Source organism: Terrapene carolina, unplaced genomic scaffold (assembly GCF_002925995.2).
Source record: "Terrapene carolina triunguis isolate 2854851 unplaced genomic scaffold, T_m_triunguis-2.0 Scaffold374, whole genome shotgun sequence".
NCBI classification, from domain to species: domain Eukaryota; kingdom Metazoa; phylum Chordata; order Testudines; family Emydidae; genus Terrapene; species Terrapene triunguis.
This window is the reverse complement of record NW_020664725.1, coordinates 12,117,086-12,136,840: the sequence shown is the minus strand read 5'-3', so window position 1 is coordinate 12,136,840 and position 19,755 is coordinate 12,117,086. Positions and strand designations below refer to the sequence as shown.

The window sequence follows — 19,755 nt, the reverse complement described above, 5'->3', positions numbered from 1 at the left end:
GTGCGGTTCTGGAAATAGGTGCAGATTTTTTTTGGGGGGGGGGGAGTGATTTGAGGGTGGGTGCAGTTAGGTTATCATTTTATCTCATAGACTCATCTCTAGCAGGCCTTCAACGCACTTACATCCCCCTCGCCTTCCATTCAGTGCAACCAACAGACACACGGATACTGATTCGCTACTGCATGATTCCCATTTCATGCCAGTGTAACCCCACTGGGCGGATCTTCAACTGGTGACAATCAGCACAACAACGCTGACTTCCGTGGAGCTCTGCCGATATACACCAGCAAAGGATCTCACCCACTGATGTAAAACTGGAACAACAGCACCGAGTCAGGCGCCAAGTTTCGGAAAGCCGTGAAACAAACAATCCCCAAAAATCCATACGCCAAGGAAAGAAATACACATCCCAGTCATTCTTAATTACCGCTACAAAGTAAAGCAATTACTTTTATTAAGCAATTACATTTACTAAGTAATCTCCCCCCCTACAAAAAATGCATTAACTGTGAGTAATCCTTAGTAAAAAAGAGGAATTAAGTGGTACCTTGGTTGCATTAGTATAGGAAATGGATATAAATAACAATATATATAAGGCAAGGGATGACCATGAATACCATTAATAAAGAAAATGCATTAGTCAGGAAGGGTGAAATTCATCCCTTTGCAGAGAGCCAGCGAAAGGGCTAGGTGCCACTTAAGTCTCACTTATGCCCTGGGACTTAAGTGGTGCATACATAGGTCTGCTGCTGGTCCAGTGCCAATGGGTGAATCAGGGCCCGCCCTGCAAGGCACTGACCAGCAGAGTCATTGGGCCCTGTGGATGCCCTGCACTGTTAGCATTTCAGCAGGGATGTGAAGGCAGTCATGCAGCCAGTTCCCAATGGGCTGGCACCTTGGGGAGGAATCCCAGCCTTAAAAGGCTGAACACTGCTTCCAACAGACACCCTGGGCCAGCCCCCGCACTGGGGGAAACCAGCCACGCTCTGTTGATTTCAGTGGAGCTGCTGCACTGGTTTATGCCTGCTGAGGACCCTCCATCTCCTCGACTTGCCATCAGTTTCCTGGCTCATCCTATGTAACCATGAGTCAGTCCCGACAGGAAACCCACTTCCTCAAGCCTGGCAGCCGTTCGGCTTCTGAGCCCTTATGTGGGCCCACAAGAGCCCAGCGACGACCTTGGTGCCTGTGGGTCCAAATGGGACCCTGGCCCTGGGAGCTGGAAATCTGCACCCAGAAGTTGGCATTTTCCCAAGCGCTCAGCACTGGCCTAATCCTGGGCCCACCGAAGCCAGCCTGCATATGGCACTTATGTGGCCCCATTACAGGAATATCCAAACGCCTCCAACTTGAATACATCTATTCTCATGGGTGACCAGCCCCGTTAAGAGGGAGCCGGGTCCAGTGCACCTGTGACTGATTTCCTGCTGCCCAGCTGGGCCTCAGGGAGACAGGAGTAGATGCCAGGCTGGTAACAAGTCCCTGGTGCACTGGATCCCCCTCCCTCTTAAAGGGGCCAGTCACCCTGGCACCCCTCAGAAGCCCAGGAGGCAGGGAGGTGCTATTATCCCCATGGAACCAATAGAGAACTACTCCCTGGTGTCAGCTGATTCCCGCAGAGCTTGGCAGACCCACAACATGGAGCGCTGCACAACCGACCAGGCCCATAATGCAGGGTTCCCACCTTCTACTTAAGCATCCCCCTGGGTCATTGCTGGAGGGAGGCTGTTGATTGGCGCAATGGTCAGCTCTAGTGTAAACGGAATCCCCCACGAATATGGGTAAAGAGATGGATGGGGCATTAGGAAGAATCTGTATAAAGGGCTAGGTATTGTCGTCAGGGGGCCACTCTCACTCACCCCCTCATGGCCTCAGGCCAGCCCTGCAAGCAGCCCCCTGCCTCAGTGTCCTCCTGCTAGGGGCTTCTTCAATCACTCACACCCCCATTCACAGACCTTCTCAAATTCTGGTTTATTCAATTAGCAGCATCCAAAATAAAGTTCTCAACTCTATTTAGCCTCTTATCAGCTCACTCCCAGGCCTTGCCTGCTTGTACCTTGCTCCCCAAGTCCCAGCTTTCACTGCTGGGGCTTGTCACTCCCAGCAGCCGCCATACTCCTGCTAGGGCTCTCTGAAAATCCCCTTTCTGCAACATCCTGCTGCTCTTGATAGGGGAATCAGCTGATCCCTGATCAGGTGTGCCTGCTTAGCCACTTTTTTTTTTTTTTTGCCCATTCCCAGCATCCTCAAGTACTATCCGGGAGTTCTGCTATAGCAGCTCAAAGAGAGGCCTGTGCCCTGGCTCCCAAATTCTGAATCCTAATGCAGCCTCTCTGGCAGGATGATACCATTTCTATGTCTCAGTTTCCCACATCTGTTAAAACCAGGGCTGGGCTAATTCAATGTGACCTAATTCCAAACCTAGCTGTGGGGCTGAGAACCAATGAGACTGGGTTTGCAATACAGGAGCAAAGATGCCAATGAAAAAATAAACACTTCTGCCAGCAGAGCTGGTGGGTGTGAGGCTGGCAAACCAGGGGCCAGCTCATGCCAAGGTCCCCGTGTCTCAATGGAACACTGACAAACACATGGCTGGGCTCGGTCTGGCCCCTCTGCGTGATAGTCTTGTTAACACGGGTATTAGAGTTATAAGAATATGTTTAGAGTTTCGACTGTATTGAATGCTCGTAAGCTGCTGCCTGCATTAGTCTCAACTTACACCTTCTGTATCCCATACTGTAAGGTAATATTTGAGTGCTTGTATGGTGAGCCTCTGTGACTGTGTAAATCACCAGAGAGGAGAGAGACATTAGCTAGTGTGAAGTGCTGATCTCCAACAGAAAGCATTACGTCCTGCCCGACAGAAAAGGCCATTGACACCAGACGGACTAGTGTGCAACGTTAAAGAGGACAAAAGGCACTGATTGTTCTGCCCTCCCCTCCCCATGAAGAGGAGCCATGCAAGTGGATTCTCCCATCAGCTGAGTTTGCAGCTCAGAGCATAAGGCAGGAGGTGAATAAAAAAAAACCCTAACAAGAAGATACTGTATCTCTGTGCTGCTTAGACTCTGGGGGACAAGGGTTTCTAGGAATAGGCAAGAGATCCCAGCTGCATAGCCTGAGTTAGCCCTAAAGGACATGAAGAGCTTGCTTATCATAAAAGCTTCTATTACCTTTTACAACTTAAGAATTGTAACTCATTTGTGTGTGTATGTTCACCTGCTTTAACCTTGTATATAACTCCCTTTTCCTATTTTATAAATCTGTAAATGTTTTATTGTAGGATTGGCTACAAGCGTTGTCTTTGGTGTGGGACCTAAGGTGCAACTGACTTGGGGGTAAGTGACTGGTCCTTTGGGACTGGGAGTAACCTGAATATTATTCCTGGTGTAAGGGACCAGCTATCAGAAAGGTAGGCTCACCTGGGTGGCGAGATAGATCAGAGTACCCCAGGGACTGTCTGTGACTCCATGTAAAGGCTGTTACTGTGCCTGAGGAATTGACACTTGATACTTGGTTGGTGAAATCTAAGTATTCCCAGCCAGGTTGGGGTTTGTATGCTGGTTTTGAACAGTCTGCTCTGAGCCTGGTACTCATGCTCTCGAGTCACTGCATGCAGCATTACAGGGGGGGGGAGGCTTTTCTATCCCTAATACAAGGAACAGGCTGCCCTAGAGCTGGTGGTATTTCCGCTCCAATTTAATCTAGTTGGATAGGAAGAAAAGGGTGGGAAGTATAGGGGGATACAGACGGAGCACGTAATTCAGATTTGCAAAGTGTCCCAGAAATGGTCAGACAGATTCCCCGAGACCTGGCCTCCATGCGGCCAGCTCTCTCTGGTAGACCAGGGATAAGAACGGCTCAGAGGGCTCAGTGTTCATGTACTGCTTGGGAGGTGACGTACGGTAGGTGTTGCTGTTAGGGTGATGGTCCCACCGGTGGTTCTGGGAGGGTAAGAGCCAGTAAGCAGTGCTAGCCCGATGGAGGACAGCCTTGCTATGAAAGGAAAGGTTTGGCTTCTTGAACCTGGTGGGGCCGAGGCTAGGCACCTCCTGGTCTCCAGGCAAGGGGCCCGCTGAGTTGACGGGCTCCCCCCGCAGGGTCAAGTGGGGGAATGGGAAGCCTGTGCTGATTACTGTAACGAGCAAGTGAGGGAATCAGCAGCCGCTCTCCGCCACACAAAAGCGAGGGAAGGGGAGGGGGTGAATTGCCATTCCAGGCAGGGCTGCGGTGTCATCACCAGTAATTTGCTGCCTCTCCTTCAGGAACAGAAACAGGCAAATGCGACTCGCAGGTTAACGAAAGGCATGGGAAGCGATTTCTCAGCCTGTCCGGCTGGGCTCTGACATGGGAGCAGGGAATCAGTTCTACGTTAATCAGCAGCACGGGGGGACACGTCAGAGTGAATTTCTCTCCGGCGCTGCTGCTCCGCTCGCGATGTGGCCCTGTCCCCATCACTCACCATCCCCATCCCTCCTGCCGTGCACACGCAGCTCCCAGGGCCTGGCTGCTGGGGAGCAGCAGAGTTAGTTAGCGAGCTCCAAACCCAGACTTTGGCCTGCGTCTCTCCCAGGGGAACAGGCTAATAGGCAGCCCTGAGCTGACGGGAAAGCAGAGTCTGTGGCAAGGAGGAAGAGAGAGAAAGCAAACAGCTGTTTTTGCCCCTCTCTTCCCCTCCCATCTCTCTGTTCTCCTTTCTATGCCCCTCCCTCTATCTTTACTACTTCTCTCTTCTTTCCCTTCCCTTCCTCCCCCTGCAGCACTCCCTCTCAGTTTAATAAACCTATACGCAAACCTCACTGACCAGTATGTCCTCTGGGAAGGGAGTGGTGAGGACAGGATCAAAGGGGTATTTGTCGCAGTAGCCTGCTCTCTCTGTCTCTCCCTTCTCCTATCCCCAGCTCCTTCTGCAGCCAACGAGCTTGTGCCCCCGGTGGCTGAGTCGTGAGCCATGGTCCCCTCGGGACCGGGGGCCATAGATACACACACACACACACGGACGATAGGAGAATCCTTAGTCTTTCTAGATTTTAAAACTGTAACGAAATGCATGGCCACGGAGGGCTAACTCCAGGCCTGGCATCAGGGGATACAATTCTCCAGGGCGCTGCCTCCTTCTGGGAGTTGGGAGCGCTTATGCCAGTTGCCAACCAACACGCCACCTGAAGTGGTCCTGCTGAGGGAAACGCAGCCGGCAGAGTGTATGGAACCCTGCATCCCATAACTGCCCCTCCCACCTGGCCTGGGCTAGGAAATCTCACCCGGGCTGAGAAAAAATGGCCCCGTCTTACTCACACCATCGCTGTCTGCCTATCTCTAGTGTTACAGAGGCAGCTGGAGGCCCCACTCTGAGATCAGGGCCCCACTGCGCAAGGTGCTGTACACATGCATAGTAAGGGACAGCCCGCCTCTGAAGAGCTTATAATTTAAACAGACCAAGGGAGTATTATTGTCTCCATCTTACATAGGGGGAACTGAGGCATGGGGAGATCACATGACTTGCCCAAAGTGACAGACAAAGCCTGGAACAGAGGCAGGAATTGAACCCTGGTCTCCTATGCTCTTGGCCAGCGCTTGTCCCACAGGGCCACCTTTAACGCCAGGAAGCTGGCCTTACTGCCAAAGGATGTGAGCCGCCGGGAGCCAACGCCACTCTGCAGGAGGCGCTGGAGCCTCTTGTATCACGTGTGAAAACCTCTCTCTGCGCTGCCCTGGGTGATGGTGCAAGAGGTGCCAAGAGCCACATGGAGTTTACAGGGGAAGAATTGGCAGCGGTGACAGGAGAATCCTCTTCAGGCTCGTAAGCCAAGCAGTCTGATGCGGGAAGCAACATGAGAGAGAATAACTCTGGCTCCCTGCAAAGACATTTTGAGAGCCGCTTTCCCAATGACAAGCGCCAGCCGAAGAGAAAAGAATCCGTTTGAACGGTTTTTAAGCTCCGTGAATGCAAAAAGAAATAACCATTCCAGGTTCCGTCAATGTTCATCTAAGCCCCCAACGGCTCCGGCTCACTCCTCCTTCCCTTTAGGGCGTTCAGCCCAAAGCTGACAACCTGGAGGAGGCTGAATTGCTTCCATTTAATGACTGAAATGTGGGGAGGGCTGCGCCAAAGGGAGGTTGGTTAGAATGGGGTTCATTGCAGGGAGAGATTTTCAAAGGTGCATAAAGTCAAGAGAACTTGTGCTCTTTAATCCCTATTGGCACACATGACAATCCCCAGAACCACCGCCGAACTCCTGGGTTCTTTTTCCGGCTCTGCTACTGACTTGCTGAGTGAGCTTGGGCAAGTCACTATGCCGCTCCGTGCCTCAGTTTCCCCACTTGCAGCACAGGGAGACTAATACTCACCCTCCTTATAGGAGGGTTGGGAGGATTATTGGATGTCTGTCCAGCTTCATGGAGATGCGAAGGTCTGTATAAGGGCCACTGCCAGATACGCACACTCAGAGGTTATGGAGTGGCAGCTGGGTTACTCCGTCAGGTCCAGTGATGGAGCTAGAGCCTCCAAGATTGAGGGGAAGCCATGGAGTTATGTGTGTCCCACCACCTGCTCGACCTCCACGCAACAAAGGGCGTCTCTTCTCCTGGGGCCCCGGAGAGCATGTCTGTGTCTGGACACGTCACAGCTACGCTCCGTCTCCGCACTGGAAAGGGGCTGGCAGATGGAGTCTTTATGCCCCAGCGGAGCCTGCAGCTGGCACCATGCACCCGGGTTTGCTGGGGGAGCATGCTCACCTGCAGCCCTTCACTCCCGGGTGCCGCTTGCGCAGCTCATTGTGCTGGGGTCAATCTCCCAGCCACCATGAACACAACAGGGGCAGGGCAGCAGCATTTTCTGCTCTTCTCCTGTGCATCAAGGGATCCTCCTGCCGCCGCAGCTCAACGGCCCTCGCAGCCCAGCTCTCCCCGCTCTCGGGGCCTTGTCAGATTGACCGGCAATGCTGCCTAATTAATGCAAACCGGGGCCGAGAGGGGCGGGAGGGAGCTGCAAGCTCCTTGCCTGTTGCCTGTTCCCCTCCATCGGAGATGGCAGGGCCCACTGGGTCTGAATTCTCTTCCCCTTGGCAAGTGCTGGGCCTGGAGGAGGCCGTGGGCAGGAGAATAACCTGAGAGAGCAGGGAGGGGATGTAATCCTGGTGGAAGGGGATCATGGTCCCCTAAGAAGGGGACCGTGACCTTTTCAGCTCCCCACCCTGCCCCATCCCCCACAGAGCCTGTTAGCAGAGCTGTGAGCAGACCTGGAAACCTTTGCCCATGCCAGGCAGACGCGCTGGGGCTCAGACCAAACCCCAGCCCCATCCGTGTCATCTCAGCTGTCAGGCCACGTGAGTCCATCCGCCCGGAAAGGCACTGGTGTCCCCAGTCGCCTGGAAAGCTCCGGTGCCTTCCCCACCAGCGCGGTCTGCAGCCACACCCCGGCAGGCTGTCCTGTAGGCACGGCTGGCAGAGGAAGCAGGTTGCTCTGTGTCTGACAGGCCAGGCTCCATGGGGAGGGGGCGGGGGAGCTGAAAAGGTCAAAGTCCCGGACAGCAGCGACTCCAGACCCCCTGAATTGGCAGCGAGACCCCCCCTACCCCAGAAAGCTGGTTCCAGTCCTGATGGATAGACCCTTCTATAGGTGCACCAGAGTTCTACGTAGAGGCAATTCATAGAGAGGAAGCATTTATAGACCTGCTCCTCAGCTGGTGTATGGTTTACACCAGTGGAGGAGCTGCCCCATACAGGTGCAGGCCTGAGTTCCCTATAGAAAGCTAGTTTCAATCCCGGCAGAGTCAGGATTTCTATACACAGCCCATTTCGCCCCCAAAGAAGTAGAGATTTCTCTCTGCTGCCCTGAGCATCCCGTGGGAAGATGGTTTCGGTCTCTAGTGACCCCGAGGCCCCATTTCTCCTGTCAAGTGCACAGGTTTTACCCCACTGACGGCAATGGAGTTACTCCGGATTCACAGCAGCATCAGTGAGAGCAGAGCCAGGCCCTGGGTCTCTATACACAGCTCTGCAACCAGGCCTTACGGGAGTCCAAGTGCTAGTTGGTAGGAGTCTTCTAGCTCTCCAAGGAGGGCTCCCTGGCTCTCGTGGGAAGTGGTGTGTGCTGCTACAGGGCCGGATGCCTTGGGGGTACTTACAGCCTCCATTGGTAGGTGGTAGCGGGGGGGTTGGCATCAGATTTGCACGTCAGTTTCACATCCTTCCGGTTCAAAAACCAGTTGCCGTCAAAGCCCTCGATGGTGACTTCTGGCTCATCTGTCAGGGGAGAGAGGGATGGCAAGAAACAGGGCCGGGGGGGGGCAGGTAGAAGAAAGAGAGATGGCGAAAGGAGGGGGAAGGAAATGGGAGAGGAAGGGAAAAAGAGGAATGAGGAGACAGAGATGGGGGTGAAAACAAAGAAAAGAAGGATGGAGGAACAGTGGGAATGGAGGAGAATGGGAGATGGGGACAGAGAACATTAGAGAGGAGTAGAGAACGCAGAGAGGAAGACAGGAAGAAGGGAGAGGTGGAAAGGGAGAGAAAGAACGGGCAAAAGGAAGGAGTGGGTGAGAGAGGGAGGGAGGGTGAGTGGTTATTCCAAGAGATCACGCTGTTCTCTTCTACCCCAAGGAGGGCACGGCACTGGTCTCCACTCCTGCAGCAAGCTCATGCCCCTCCCCGCCCGGGGGATATTCAATCAAGACACCAGGCCTTGGCAGCTGGCCTGGCCTCATTGCTCTCTCACTTACACTGCACATTGAGGGTCATGCTGTCGGTGAAACGGTCCAGCTGGTAATTGACCACGCACATGAGCTGCTGCCGGTGGGCCTCCCGGCTCGGCACTAGGCGGTACCGGCTGATCACCGTGATGGTGCCGTTGCTGTTCTTGATCTCCTGGAACTCCGCCTCCCCTTTGAGCTTGGTGTCCCAGGTGACGGTGCTGGGCGGCTTCCCATTGGAGGACATGCAGGTGGCTACCAGGATCTTTTCCGTCTTGCCGGATCTGGCTACAAGGGGCCGGGTGGTGCCCTCCATCCGGTTGGTGGGCTTGGCTACAAAGAGACAGCAGAGCAGGGAGAGGTTATAAAATCACCAATCCCCACGGCTCCCAACCCCCGGGACACCCAGCAGTACAGCCCCACAGCTGGGCTCTCCCTGGCCTGATTCAGAGCTCGAGCAAATTTCCTGCAGTCTCAGCAGCGCTACTCTGAACCTCACCCACTGGAGATCCAACCCTCCAGGCTGCAGGTCATGAAGAAGGGTGGTAATACATTGGATGGACAGTTGAATTCTGTCCTTCCCTGAGAAGCCCAGGTTAGAGAGAACCTTGTGGGGGAATCCTAGGCCAAGGTCTCTCTACCCACAAACCCAGGCTAAGAGAGCTCCAGGGAGGAACCCTACTAATGCTTTGTATCGCTCTAGTGTCTTTCATCTGGGACTCTCAAGCCACTTAGCAAACTAGTTCAGCCTCCCCATGCTCCTGGCAAAGACAGATTATGGAGAAAGAGCTCTGTGGGTGCGATTTAAACCAAGGGATTCCCCCCACCAGAGCCTCAGGGAGTCCTAGGTCGCTGGTCCCAGGTTCCAGAGGGTGTTCGGTGGGTGACTCTGACCCAGGGCAGTGATACGGGCTGAGCATCCGGCCCAAGGCAATGGCTATATCTTACCCAGCACGGTGAGGTTCAGCTGGCTCTCCCGGTTGCCGGTTGGGAAGGTGGCAAATTCGCAGATGTACACGCCTTCATCCTCCAGCTCCAGCCGGGACAGCTGGATGGTGCCATCCTTAAAGGAGGGGTTACGGAAGGTCACGCGCTCCTTGTAGGGGGAGAGGATGGAGACCCCCATGGCGGGGTTGTAGATGGCCACATTCTGCTTGGAGCCATTGGTGGCCTTCTGCCACGTGACCTGCGTGATCTTCACACTGGGGAGCGGGTTGGTGAAGCTACAGTGAAGGACCACGTCCGTCCCGATGAACCCCGAGACTGTGTCATTGACCAGGACGGTCTGAGCCCGGAGCCCTGCAACGACAGAGCAGGGAAGACGTGGATGAGATTGAGAAAGAGAGAGAGAGAGGAACGGAGGGATCCTGGTCTCTGGAACCCCTTGGTGCATACCAGGCAAGGAGCTGACATTCCGTGACCACCCCCTGAATTTCAGCTGCCCCAGGAATTTGTCAGGCAGTCGATACACTGGGCCAATTCCTACAGCATTTGATTGCAGAGCGCACCGCCCTATGGACGTTGGGGGCTTATGGTCCCTGCCGCCTGCCTTCCAGTTAGCCAAGAGCTATTGGACCCCAGAGGTCCGTCCCCAGCGCAGGACATAGCATCACATAACAAAACTCTCCGGGCCAAATCCACCCCGATGTAACGCCATGGAGCCCTCTGCAGCCAGGGCTGGCTGGGACCCACGTCAGCCTCTGGGGGAGCCAGCCCCACTGCTGTTGTATAACAAACTGCAACCCCACCTGCAACAGCCGTTTGATAAGGGCTGATATCCCCCAGCCATGCCAGCCAGTGAGGTGTGCTGCTCCCTTCCCGCCCGTAGCCACCCAATAAGGTCTAGAGCCCAATGGCTAATGTGGTGCCCTGTGACCATCCCCTGACGGTCTGGGGATGGACAAACAAGCTGATGCTTTTACACTTGGGAAACATATCACATGCCACTAGTCATTACTGCAAATATACAGCACACACATGGCTATATAAGCATACCTACGCACACATCCACACACCACACACCCCGCGCCATCACACACACGCACAGACACATTGACTGTTCTAGGCATGGGGGAACCACATCACCAGGCACCCGCTGTACACACATGAACTTACATGTGCGCACCCAGCTACACGCTTGGCCAAACTCCGCTCTCAGGACATTGCAGGTGGCTCACTGAAAGCAAGGGGAGTTACTCAGGAAGATTTGTTGGCAGCATTTGATCCATCCCAAGGGTGCAAAAGACACTTGCAAACTGACACATGCATGCACGTGTGTGTGTGCTCAAAAACACACACACACACACACACACACACACACACACACACATGCAGAGGAAAACAAGCCCATGCAGATTAATGGCTTGCTCCAACTCCCATTAAGGTCAGTGGAGATATTCTCATTGAGCTGCTGAGGCCTAGACTGTGATTTTCAGAGCAAATCTGAAGAACAGGGTTATGAGAACACCCAGGCACACAGGCTGCTCCAGCCAGATAGTCTATTTTTCACTTCCTGACCTTTCCTTTCCTGTTGTGCATTGTTGCTGTCAGATGGCAAACTGCTGCCTCGTTCCACCCCAGAGGTGGCTGCATTTTAGAGGCAGATGAAGCCATTCCTAGACACAAGCTCTGTAACACAGAGATGAAAGGCGCTTAGCAGAAGCGTAGCATATTCTTAATGGTTATTCTTCTGTCCCAGGTGATTCCTCCCTCTACAGAGTGGGAAATAAAGTCTCTCACAAGATCAACATTTAAATTCATCTATGGCTGCTGCCACATATTCCTCTAATCTGTGTGTTTAGAGATAACGCTCCAATAATTATACAGCTGGTATTTATATTAAAAATGTATTGGAAGAGCAAGGTGCAGAGAACTGGAAAAGCTGGTTCTGCTCACTCCCTTACGGAGGAGGCTGAAACGCATGTGTGCAGCATGTGAGAGAGGGAGCCCAGGGAAAGCGAGAAAGGGTAGGAGGAGGGAAAGGGGTAAAAAGAAAGAAGGACAAGAAAGGGTGATGGAGAGGAAGGGAGGGTCAGGAGACAGAGAGGGAGGGATATAGGAGAAATGGAGACAGAGTATCTTCATGGTCAGCGCACGCGGCCATTCAAAGCCATTGCTGCTAAGTGCAAGGGCATCAATACTGCTGCTGTCAGAGCCAAGGTTAGAAACAGTCTGGCCTCTGCGCTCCCACTCCTCTAATGGCCAACTAGGTCCAAGTGAGTGCAAAACCGAGTTAGCTCCTCACAGGCCACCACCCCAAGTACACACACGTGTACATTCACCCAGTGTCCTCTCAAACATATTCTCACTCACGTCCTCAGACACACATCTATCCCTCCACATACAATCCTTCATGGACACGTGCCCTCTGTCACACACTCGCACATTTCCAATCTCACACACACACGTCCTCACTCAGGCACGCACTTCTCCTCGCTCACACGCAGGCACACACACACACACATCCTCAGACAGGGCTTCCCCCTCTCAAACACACATCCACACACACGTCCTCACGGAGGCACACGCTCACTCCCAGCATTTTGTTTAAAGCCGGCTGCACTTGCTTCCCTCCTGCAGTCTGCAGCCCTCGCCGCGGCCCGGCTGAGCCCAGAAGGGATCTTAACAAAACCTGCCCAGCACTGACACTTCACCCGTAGACCGCAGCAGGGCAACAATGAAGCCTCAACACCCTTCCTCTGGGCTGAGTATGGGCTCTCTCCTTCAGCCAGGCTTCATGCCCCTGCCAGTCACTCAGCACCGCCAGGGAATAGGTGCTTGCCTAATGCTCTGCTAAGAGTCACTGAAAGGCACTGGGTGTGTGCGGCTGGGGAGCACCCGGCACTGGTGACGTGAGGTGCCACCGCGCGCCTCTTGGCCTTTAGATCCAGCTAATGACCCAGCCGAGCAGCACCGCAAATGTCGTTTTAGTTTGGGAGCTGCACAGCAGCCCTTTGGTGTGGGAGGAGACGGAGCCAGCTGACGCCGAGCAGAGCACCCTCAGCAGCACTGCACCTCCCGATGCCATGCTGGGGCAATGACAGATGGGACCAGCCGGACTCAGGAAGGGAATGGCAGCAGGACTGAGATGGATGAAGAATGTCTGGGCAATGAAGCTCTCAGCACAGCACCCCCTAACCAGGGGGCAGAGATCTGGGACCTGTTATGAACAGCGGCCCCCTTAGCAGCACAAGGAGCACTGGGTGATGGAGCACGCTACGAGGGCAAAGAGCAGCACCGTGCTTCCTAATACCAGGCCGGGATTCGAGGGAGGGGGGAAATGCGGCGCATCCAATTCGTCGGGCTGCATGCTATGATCCTTCTGCCCTCCAGGTGAGAAAGCCTCTTGCAGAACTGGCTACACCTGCAGAGGTGAGCCAGAGCCTTGCCAAGCATCCTAGCTCTGAAGTGTTTACAGCCCCGGAAAGCGTGTGGGAGCTTGCTGGCTAGCAGAGACAGTCACGTAACAAAGGTCCTGGGAACAGACGCCTGCACGGCTCACTGCTGCCTGCATGTAGGTGTGCTAAGCACTCCCTCTTTCTCCCAAGGCCTGGGGAGGATGGATTCATCAGCCCCAGCCCCACCTTCTTCTGAAGTGCTGCCAGCACAGGCAGGTAGGCTCAGCCACCAGTGAGAAACCTCCCTCAACAAGCTCTGGTTCTCAAAGTGAGCTGTTGGCTCCGGGGCTTGGGCAATGGTGCAGCTGGCTCCGGTTCCGCATAAGCTCTGTGACCCTACAGGCTTCAGCTGTTCCTCAGGAGCCCAGCTTTCCAAAGACCAATAGAAGAGGAAGAGGCCTTGTTCGCTTTCAGTTCGGCGAATGGACAGCAGAAAACCACACTCCTTGCCGAGGCTGGACTCCTCACCACAAGGGCCAGAAAAGCGAGTGATTGGCCAGAGAATCATGGAAGTCAGAGACAGAAGAACCCTCCGGGGTTCTCTGGGGCACCTTCCTGCCAATGCAGTTACAGGGAGAGGAGCGATGTCCCAATGGCAAGGGGATGGGTGGCCTAAAGAAACAGAGTTTCCATCACTGCCCAAGGGATGCTCTTCCACAGGCCAGATGCTAAGGTGACAGGCACCTTAGAAATATCATTGGGATGATGATAATGATGAGGAATAGGATACACAGACAGGTGGATACCTTCAGGAAGCTTTTCTTTAGATTCAGCTTCAATTTCCCCTATGTTAATTCCATTCCATTACCCCGAGCTCTGTTCCCGGCAATGTCCGAGGAAACTAATTAAGGATCCTTACAAAACTGGTCAGGTTCTTCGAAGAGCTGGAACTGCAGTACACTTCCCAGGCCGGGGCATTCAGCCTGGCTTGCTATTCCGCCACGGAAAATAGCCTTCTCTCCCCTGCCCGGATCTTTCCAAGCCTGGAGTCATGGAGAGGGAGCAGCAGGGTCCCGGGCACATGGCAGTGGAACAGACGCAGGGACATGCAAACAGAGCAGAAGGAGCGCTGGGATAAAGGGAAACAGCACTGGGCAGAGGGCAAGGGCTAGGGTACATGGAAATGGAGCTGGAGTGGCTGGGAATCAGGGTCATGGAGCATGAGGTCCTAGGATACAGGGATATGGTGTAGCAGGCCGCATAGAACCAGGGGTTAGGGCAGAGGGACATGGAACATGATGGCTGCACCCATGCCCAGCAAGATGGCAGAGACCTGGATAATGTTAAATTTGATCCTGATCTCCATCGTGTGTAAAACAAGAAGCAGCGGCCAGATCCCCCATGGCAGGGGGGCCCCTCACCTCCCAGACACGGAGGGCTGGATCCACGGCCGGCAGAAAGCAGTGTGGCCACGCCAAAGGAGCCATTCTGACTGAGGATCCAGCCAGGCAACGTGCCCGGCTGGAAGTCAGGCTTCTACATGCAGCTGCTTTTAAAAAAAACACATTCCTAACTGTCAGAGGCTGCAGGGGGGAAAAATATAACGAGAAAACAACCAGCACGCGGAAATCATGTTTCCTCCCCAGGTGTCTGAACGCTGGTGGCTGCTTTGGGAGAGGGGACAAACCTCTGATGACCCCTCCTGGCTTGCAGCACCCCAGATCCCATGTGGGGAAACAACCCCACCCCCACTCCAAGCGACAACACCAAATCCCGGCTCGCATCACCGAGGACGAGGTCAGACGGAGCCAAGGCTTTTTGCAAGTTACCAGCGAACACGAGCGACCTCCCTCTGCTCCCCAACCTAAACCTGCAGCCAGAGTGTAGATTGGCTGCCGCGGAGCAGCCAGCTGCCCTCGAGGGCGTTTGCTTGCAAGGTGACTGAGACTTGATGGCTTCTCTCCCCTTGGCCCAGTGCACACTCAATAATTCATCAGGGCCAATGCACAAATTATTGATGGGAATCAGAGAGTGCATGCACGCAGGAGAGAAGAGAAAGCCCCCAATCAGCCTCTGGAGAGACCTGGAAGAGCCCAGGGTGTGTGTGATGCGGGAGTCGGAGGGGTGGGCCCATGTCCAGCTCTGCTGCTCCCATGCCAGATCGCCAAGAGCCTGTTGACCTGTCCCTGCCTCTGCCCGGGAGGCAGCCAGCTAGCTAGGCAGAGCGCTGAGCAGCATCAGAGCATGCCCAGTTGCGCCCTCCTTCCTAGTTCTAGGGCCAAAAAGCCCCAGCTGAGTGCTGGAGACGTGCCGGTGCCCTGACTTCATTAGCTGAGACCTCGGCCCCACTTCCCCGCCCTGGCTTCCGAAGTGCTTCGTGTGGAGTCTTTTCTCCCGGAGCCTCATTCCAGACACTCGCTGGGCCACGTGAGGCTCCAGCGCTCCGGCAGCTGTGCTCAGCACAGAGCCGGCTGCACCCTCCGGCATCGGCAGGGAGCTAGGAGGGGCGTGGCGGGAGGAGGATGCGTGCAGGGGTCCCCTGGCTCATACTTCCCCTGCGTCCCGGATTGGGACACGAAGCCCAGGCAATAGCTGGGTCTGGCCTCGTGAGGCCCCCGAGTGTTGGGCTAGGATAGAAGAACAGGCTCTAAGAGACCCACTGAACTACCCCCATCCCTCCTGCTGCACCAACACCTCCACCCTCTAACCAAGGGACTCCTTCCTCCCCCAACCCCTCCCATGAGACATCCCTCTTAGCAGCCACCAGCACTGCTCTCTGGTGCCTGCCAAGCCCTGCACGGTCACCTGGAACCTGGGCTCGTCAGTGCTAAGAACAAGAGCATCTCCCACTTGAACGAAAGGGATAGCACCGTGCTTTGCGGACATGGCTGCCTAATAAACTGCCCCTCAAGAATCTCGCTTCCCACTCAGAGAGCTCTGTAGACCAGTGGTTCCCAAACTTGTTCCGCCGCTTGTGCAGGGAAAGCCCCTGGTGGGCCGGGCCGCAGGTTCGGCCGATCGCAGCTCCCACTGGCCGCGGTTCCCTGCTCCAGGCCAATGGGGGCTGCGGGAAGCAACAGCCAGTACATCCCTCGGCCTGCGCCGCTTCCAGCACCTCCCATTGGCCTGGAGCAGCAAACCGTGGCCCCTGGGAGCCGCGATCGGCTGAACCTGCGGACGCGGCAGGTAAACAAACCGGCCCGGCCCGCCAGGGGCTTTCCCTGCACAAGCGGCGGAACAAGTTTGGGAACCACTGCTGTAGACGATCCAGCGATCGCTGGAGACAGCAGATTGACGCTCTGCTGCACAGTCGTGTACCCAATCGATCGCTCTTTGTTAGTAAGAACCGTGTGAACTTCACGCTGCTTTGCACAACTTCACATTGGCCCAACCGCCATGGATTTCTCCCGCCCGTTCCCAGATATCCTTCCTGCCCCTAAGGCGTTGAAACAGCCCTTGGCATCAGCCTGGTGAGACTCCCCTATGGTGTGGCAATATCGCTGTGTACCTTGCTGACACAAATGTTATGACAGGTCAGAGATGCAAAGGCCCTTGTGTCTCAGGCTATGTCTACACTACAGCCTATGTTTATTTATAATGTGTTAATTTTTTACTTTTCTCTAGTACCCAGTCCTGAGAGGCTCTGTACACCCACAGTGCCCATTGACTTCTGTAGGTGTTGTCCTATATATACACAAAGATCAAGTCACTCGGCACTGAAATGCAGCCACCTCTGGAGCAGAATGCAGCAGGCATCTAACAGCCCACAACAACACTGCACATGGTCTAGGGAGGATGGGAAGTAATAAAGAATCTTGAATCCAGCTGAAACCACGTGGGGAATTTTGAGAGGCAGGGTGTAATTACCTGAGCTGGGACATGGCCAAGACACTGGGATTAACACCCTTCCTCTTGTAAAAAAAGTACCAAAAAAAAAAATGCCCAGGAGATTTTAACTGATCACTAGGCGTTAGAAACTTCTTTCTACATCTCTTCCGACAGGCACCGCTCTCACCACGCCATGCTTAGTCACTAGCTGGTTGCTGGCTGAGAAAGGAGAGTGCTCCCTAATGAATCACCAGTGCACCACTTCCTGCAGCACACCAGCCCTTCATTGGAGGTCTCTTATTCAAATACTGATCCACCTCAACCCTGCTTAGCTTGCGAGCTCAGATACCAGAGGGATTAGACAGTAGTGCTTAGACAGCCATGCAAGAGGCGCATTAGTAATAAGACAGAGAGATAGCTAGGGAGATAGTGTGGCAAGATTGCCACTGAAGGTGACACAGTGGCAGACAAATGCAAAATGTCCAGACTGGGTTGAAATAACATTAAGATCATGGCAGGGACAAGTCGAGACAATTGCAAGCTAAGGCATGGCCTTCCACAGCTATATGACATCAAGGCGCTGGGGATTCAGTGGCGTGACTTACAATGCCGCCTCTGGCTTCAGTTCAAATCCCTCTCAGAAAAGAAAGACCAATCTTGGCTTGGGATTGCTAATGGGATACACAGCCCCTTTCACTCGAGGTCACCGGTTCATATCCAGAGTAGGTCAGGCGTGACGACAGAGATGTCACCAGCTGATGGCTGGCCAGTGGCCTGGAGTGAAGTGAATTTTTTTGGTAGGTCTCTGTCTAGTTCCAAGGAGTGTCCACATCGCAAAACCACCCCACATCTGGCCCCTTTGCTGGCAGTCTAATGGTACCGGATAATGGAAACAGACCCAGGTTGAGGTACAATGGAGAGGAAGCATGCCCAGGCTGGTCCGGCCTGGTGGCTAAACTTCAATCTCCGCCCGGATGCCATCAGTCAACACTGAATCCAGAAAGAAAGATCTGCCCTGGATCTTTTTTGATTTTCCCACTAATTCCCCTCAAGGCTTTATTATAACTTTCCTGGCACTATTATGATGACCGCTCTGATGGTAGCACCTACAGACCCCGCCCAAGATCAGTGCTCCATTGTGCTGGGCACTGCACAGACACACAGTAAGAGACAGCCCCCATCCCCAAGAGCTTACAGGCTAAATATACAAGACAGAAACAGATACAGGGAGAGGGGATGTGATTTGCCCAAGACCACACAACAGGTCAGTGGCAGAGTTAGAAATAGGCCCAAGGTCTCCTGAGAACCAGCCCTATCCACTAGGCCACACAGCCTCTCAAGTTTCATACTTCTGTGAATGGCAAAGGGCACCCCTCTAGAAAATGAGCTGCAGACTAGACTCACTATAGTGATTCTCCGCCCACTCCCATGGCTTTCCCACTGCTCTGGGTCCACTGACTTCAGAGCAGCCGCTTCGCCCAGTGTGAATGGGAGACGAATGCTCCCTCGGGCGGAAGCAGGAAGGCTGGCAGAGCCGGGCTCCAGGTGAAAGTGCTGACACAGCGCTGGGATGGGCCTTCCTGCAATAAAGCTACGAAAGCCAAAGCTCAGCAGCAAAGCACAAAGGCTCCTCAGTCCGCGCTCCCGCTCCCAGCGCTGGCCCCGCCCCGTGAGCATGCTAGCTAATCCCTCAGCTAGTTCTGCCAGTTCCCACCCCAGAGCGGGTAGCAGCACTGCCCCTCGCCTCTGCCTGACCCATGCTGAGCGTCACTGCTCGACCCAACACGGCTGCCCGAGCCAGCCTGGGGCTTCCTGTGCCCGACATCTCACCCGTTCCCACTCAGCCTCTTCGTCTCACTCCCCTTCTGCACCCCTTCACTCCACATGAACTGCACCCCTCAGCGCTGATGTGCTGCCAGCTTGTCTCTGCCCTCCCCTGACTCCATATCCCGCATTTTACCCAACCCTTCTGTCTCCGCTAGCCCCCCCACAGCAGCCCCAGGCTTCCTCTGAAAGGTGCCCCTCAGACTGACTCTATAACATTTCCTTTCCACTGACCTGTATCCCTCATCCCTCAAACCCTCAACCAGCCCTGTACCCCTCCCCCCCCTCCCATTCTCCTCTGGTGTATTCCCGTCTCTAGCGCCACACCTTGTCCCCTCCGTTTCCCCTGACGCATCTCCAGAGGGTCATTTCCTCTGAGGCATAATTATTACCAGGGAGCGCGGCTGAGTAGCGGGATCCCAGCGGTGCAGAGGAGCCGGAACGCTATTCGAGGAGCTGTCTTTGCTACGGAAACCGGGTCACGTGTGGGCAAAGGGCGGGGAAGAGGTAGCACCCGGGCTCAGGTGGGGTCGTCCCCTGGGCCTACCGATGAGCTGCTCACGGGGATCGCTCTCTTGCCAGTTCTCCACTGAACTGCACGCAGGAGGGAACGGCGGAGTCTGGGCAGGCGAGCTGAAGCGAGATGCCCTCCCTTAGGATTCCATCGGCCAGAAGGTGATGCAGGGAAGGCAATGCAGATGAGCAAACACGGGGCCTGGCAAGAGCACCCCCTACTGGATGGAACTTTACCCTTGACACGCCCCTGCTATCACCTCTGTGGGAACATCCCTCCTGGAGGCTGAGAGCAGGGACCAGATTCAGAGCAGATATTTGCGTGGGTGCAGGAGAGGGTTGGGTGGAAGAGAGCAGTACAGCTGAAAGATAAAGGGTGCTGGGAGCGATGGTTGCTTATTTTGCCGGGCATCCCCCTGAATGTATGGGAGCCTCCCTCCTACCCACCTTCTCCAAGGTCACCTCTGGAGGTGGCTCGGGGAGTTCTGTGCAGGAGGGGGTCAGCGAGGCATTCGGGGGGGATCAATCCGTGAGACCGTCTCGTTTCCGAAACAAAGGAATCCGAG

General features: G+C 54.6%; 1 protein-coding gene across 2 annotated transcripts in view; it reads right to left on the bottom strand.

The window, feature by feature from the left end:
* Nucleotides 1–19,755, bottom strand: part of NECTIN1 (nectin cell adhesion molecule 1) — a 156,330-nt gene that overhangs the window by 81,708 nt on the left and 54,867 nt on the right. For both annotated transcript variants that reach the window (XM_024196645.3, XM_024196646.3), the window contains exons 2-4: nucleotides 9,636–9,986; nucleotides 8,718–9,020; nucleotides 8,127–8,244 (exon numbers count right to left, since the gene is read on the bottom strand). In XM_024196645.3, coding sequence (XP_024052413.2) covers nucleotides 8,127–8,244; nucleotides 8,718–9,020; nucleotides 9,636–9,986 — 772 coding nt within the window. The remainder of the gene's footprint in view (nucleotides 1–8,126; nucleotides 8,245–8,717; nucleotides 9,021–9,635; nucleotides 9,987–19,755) is intronic.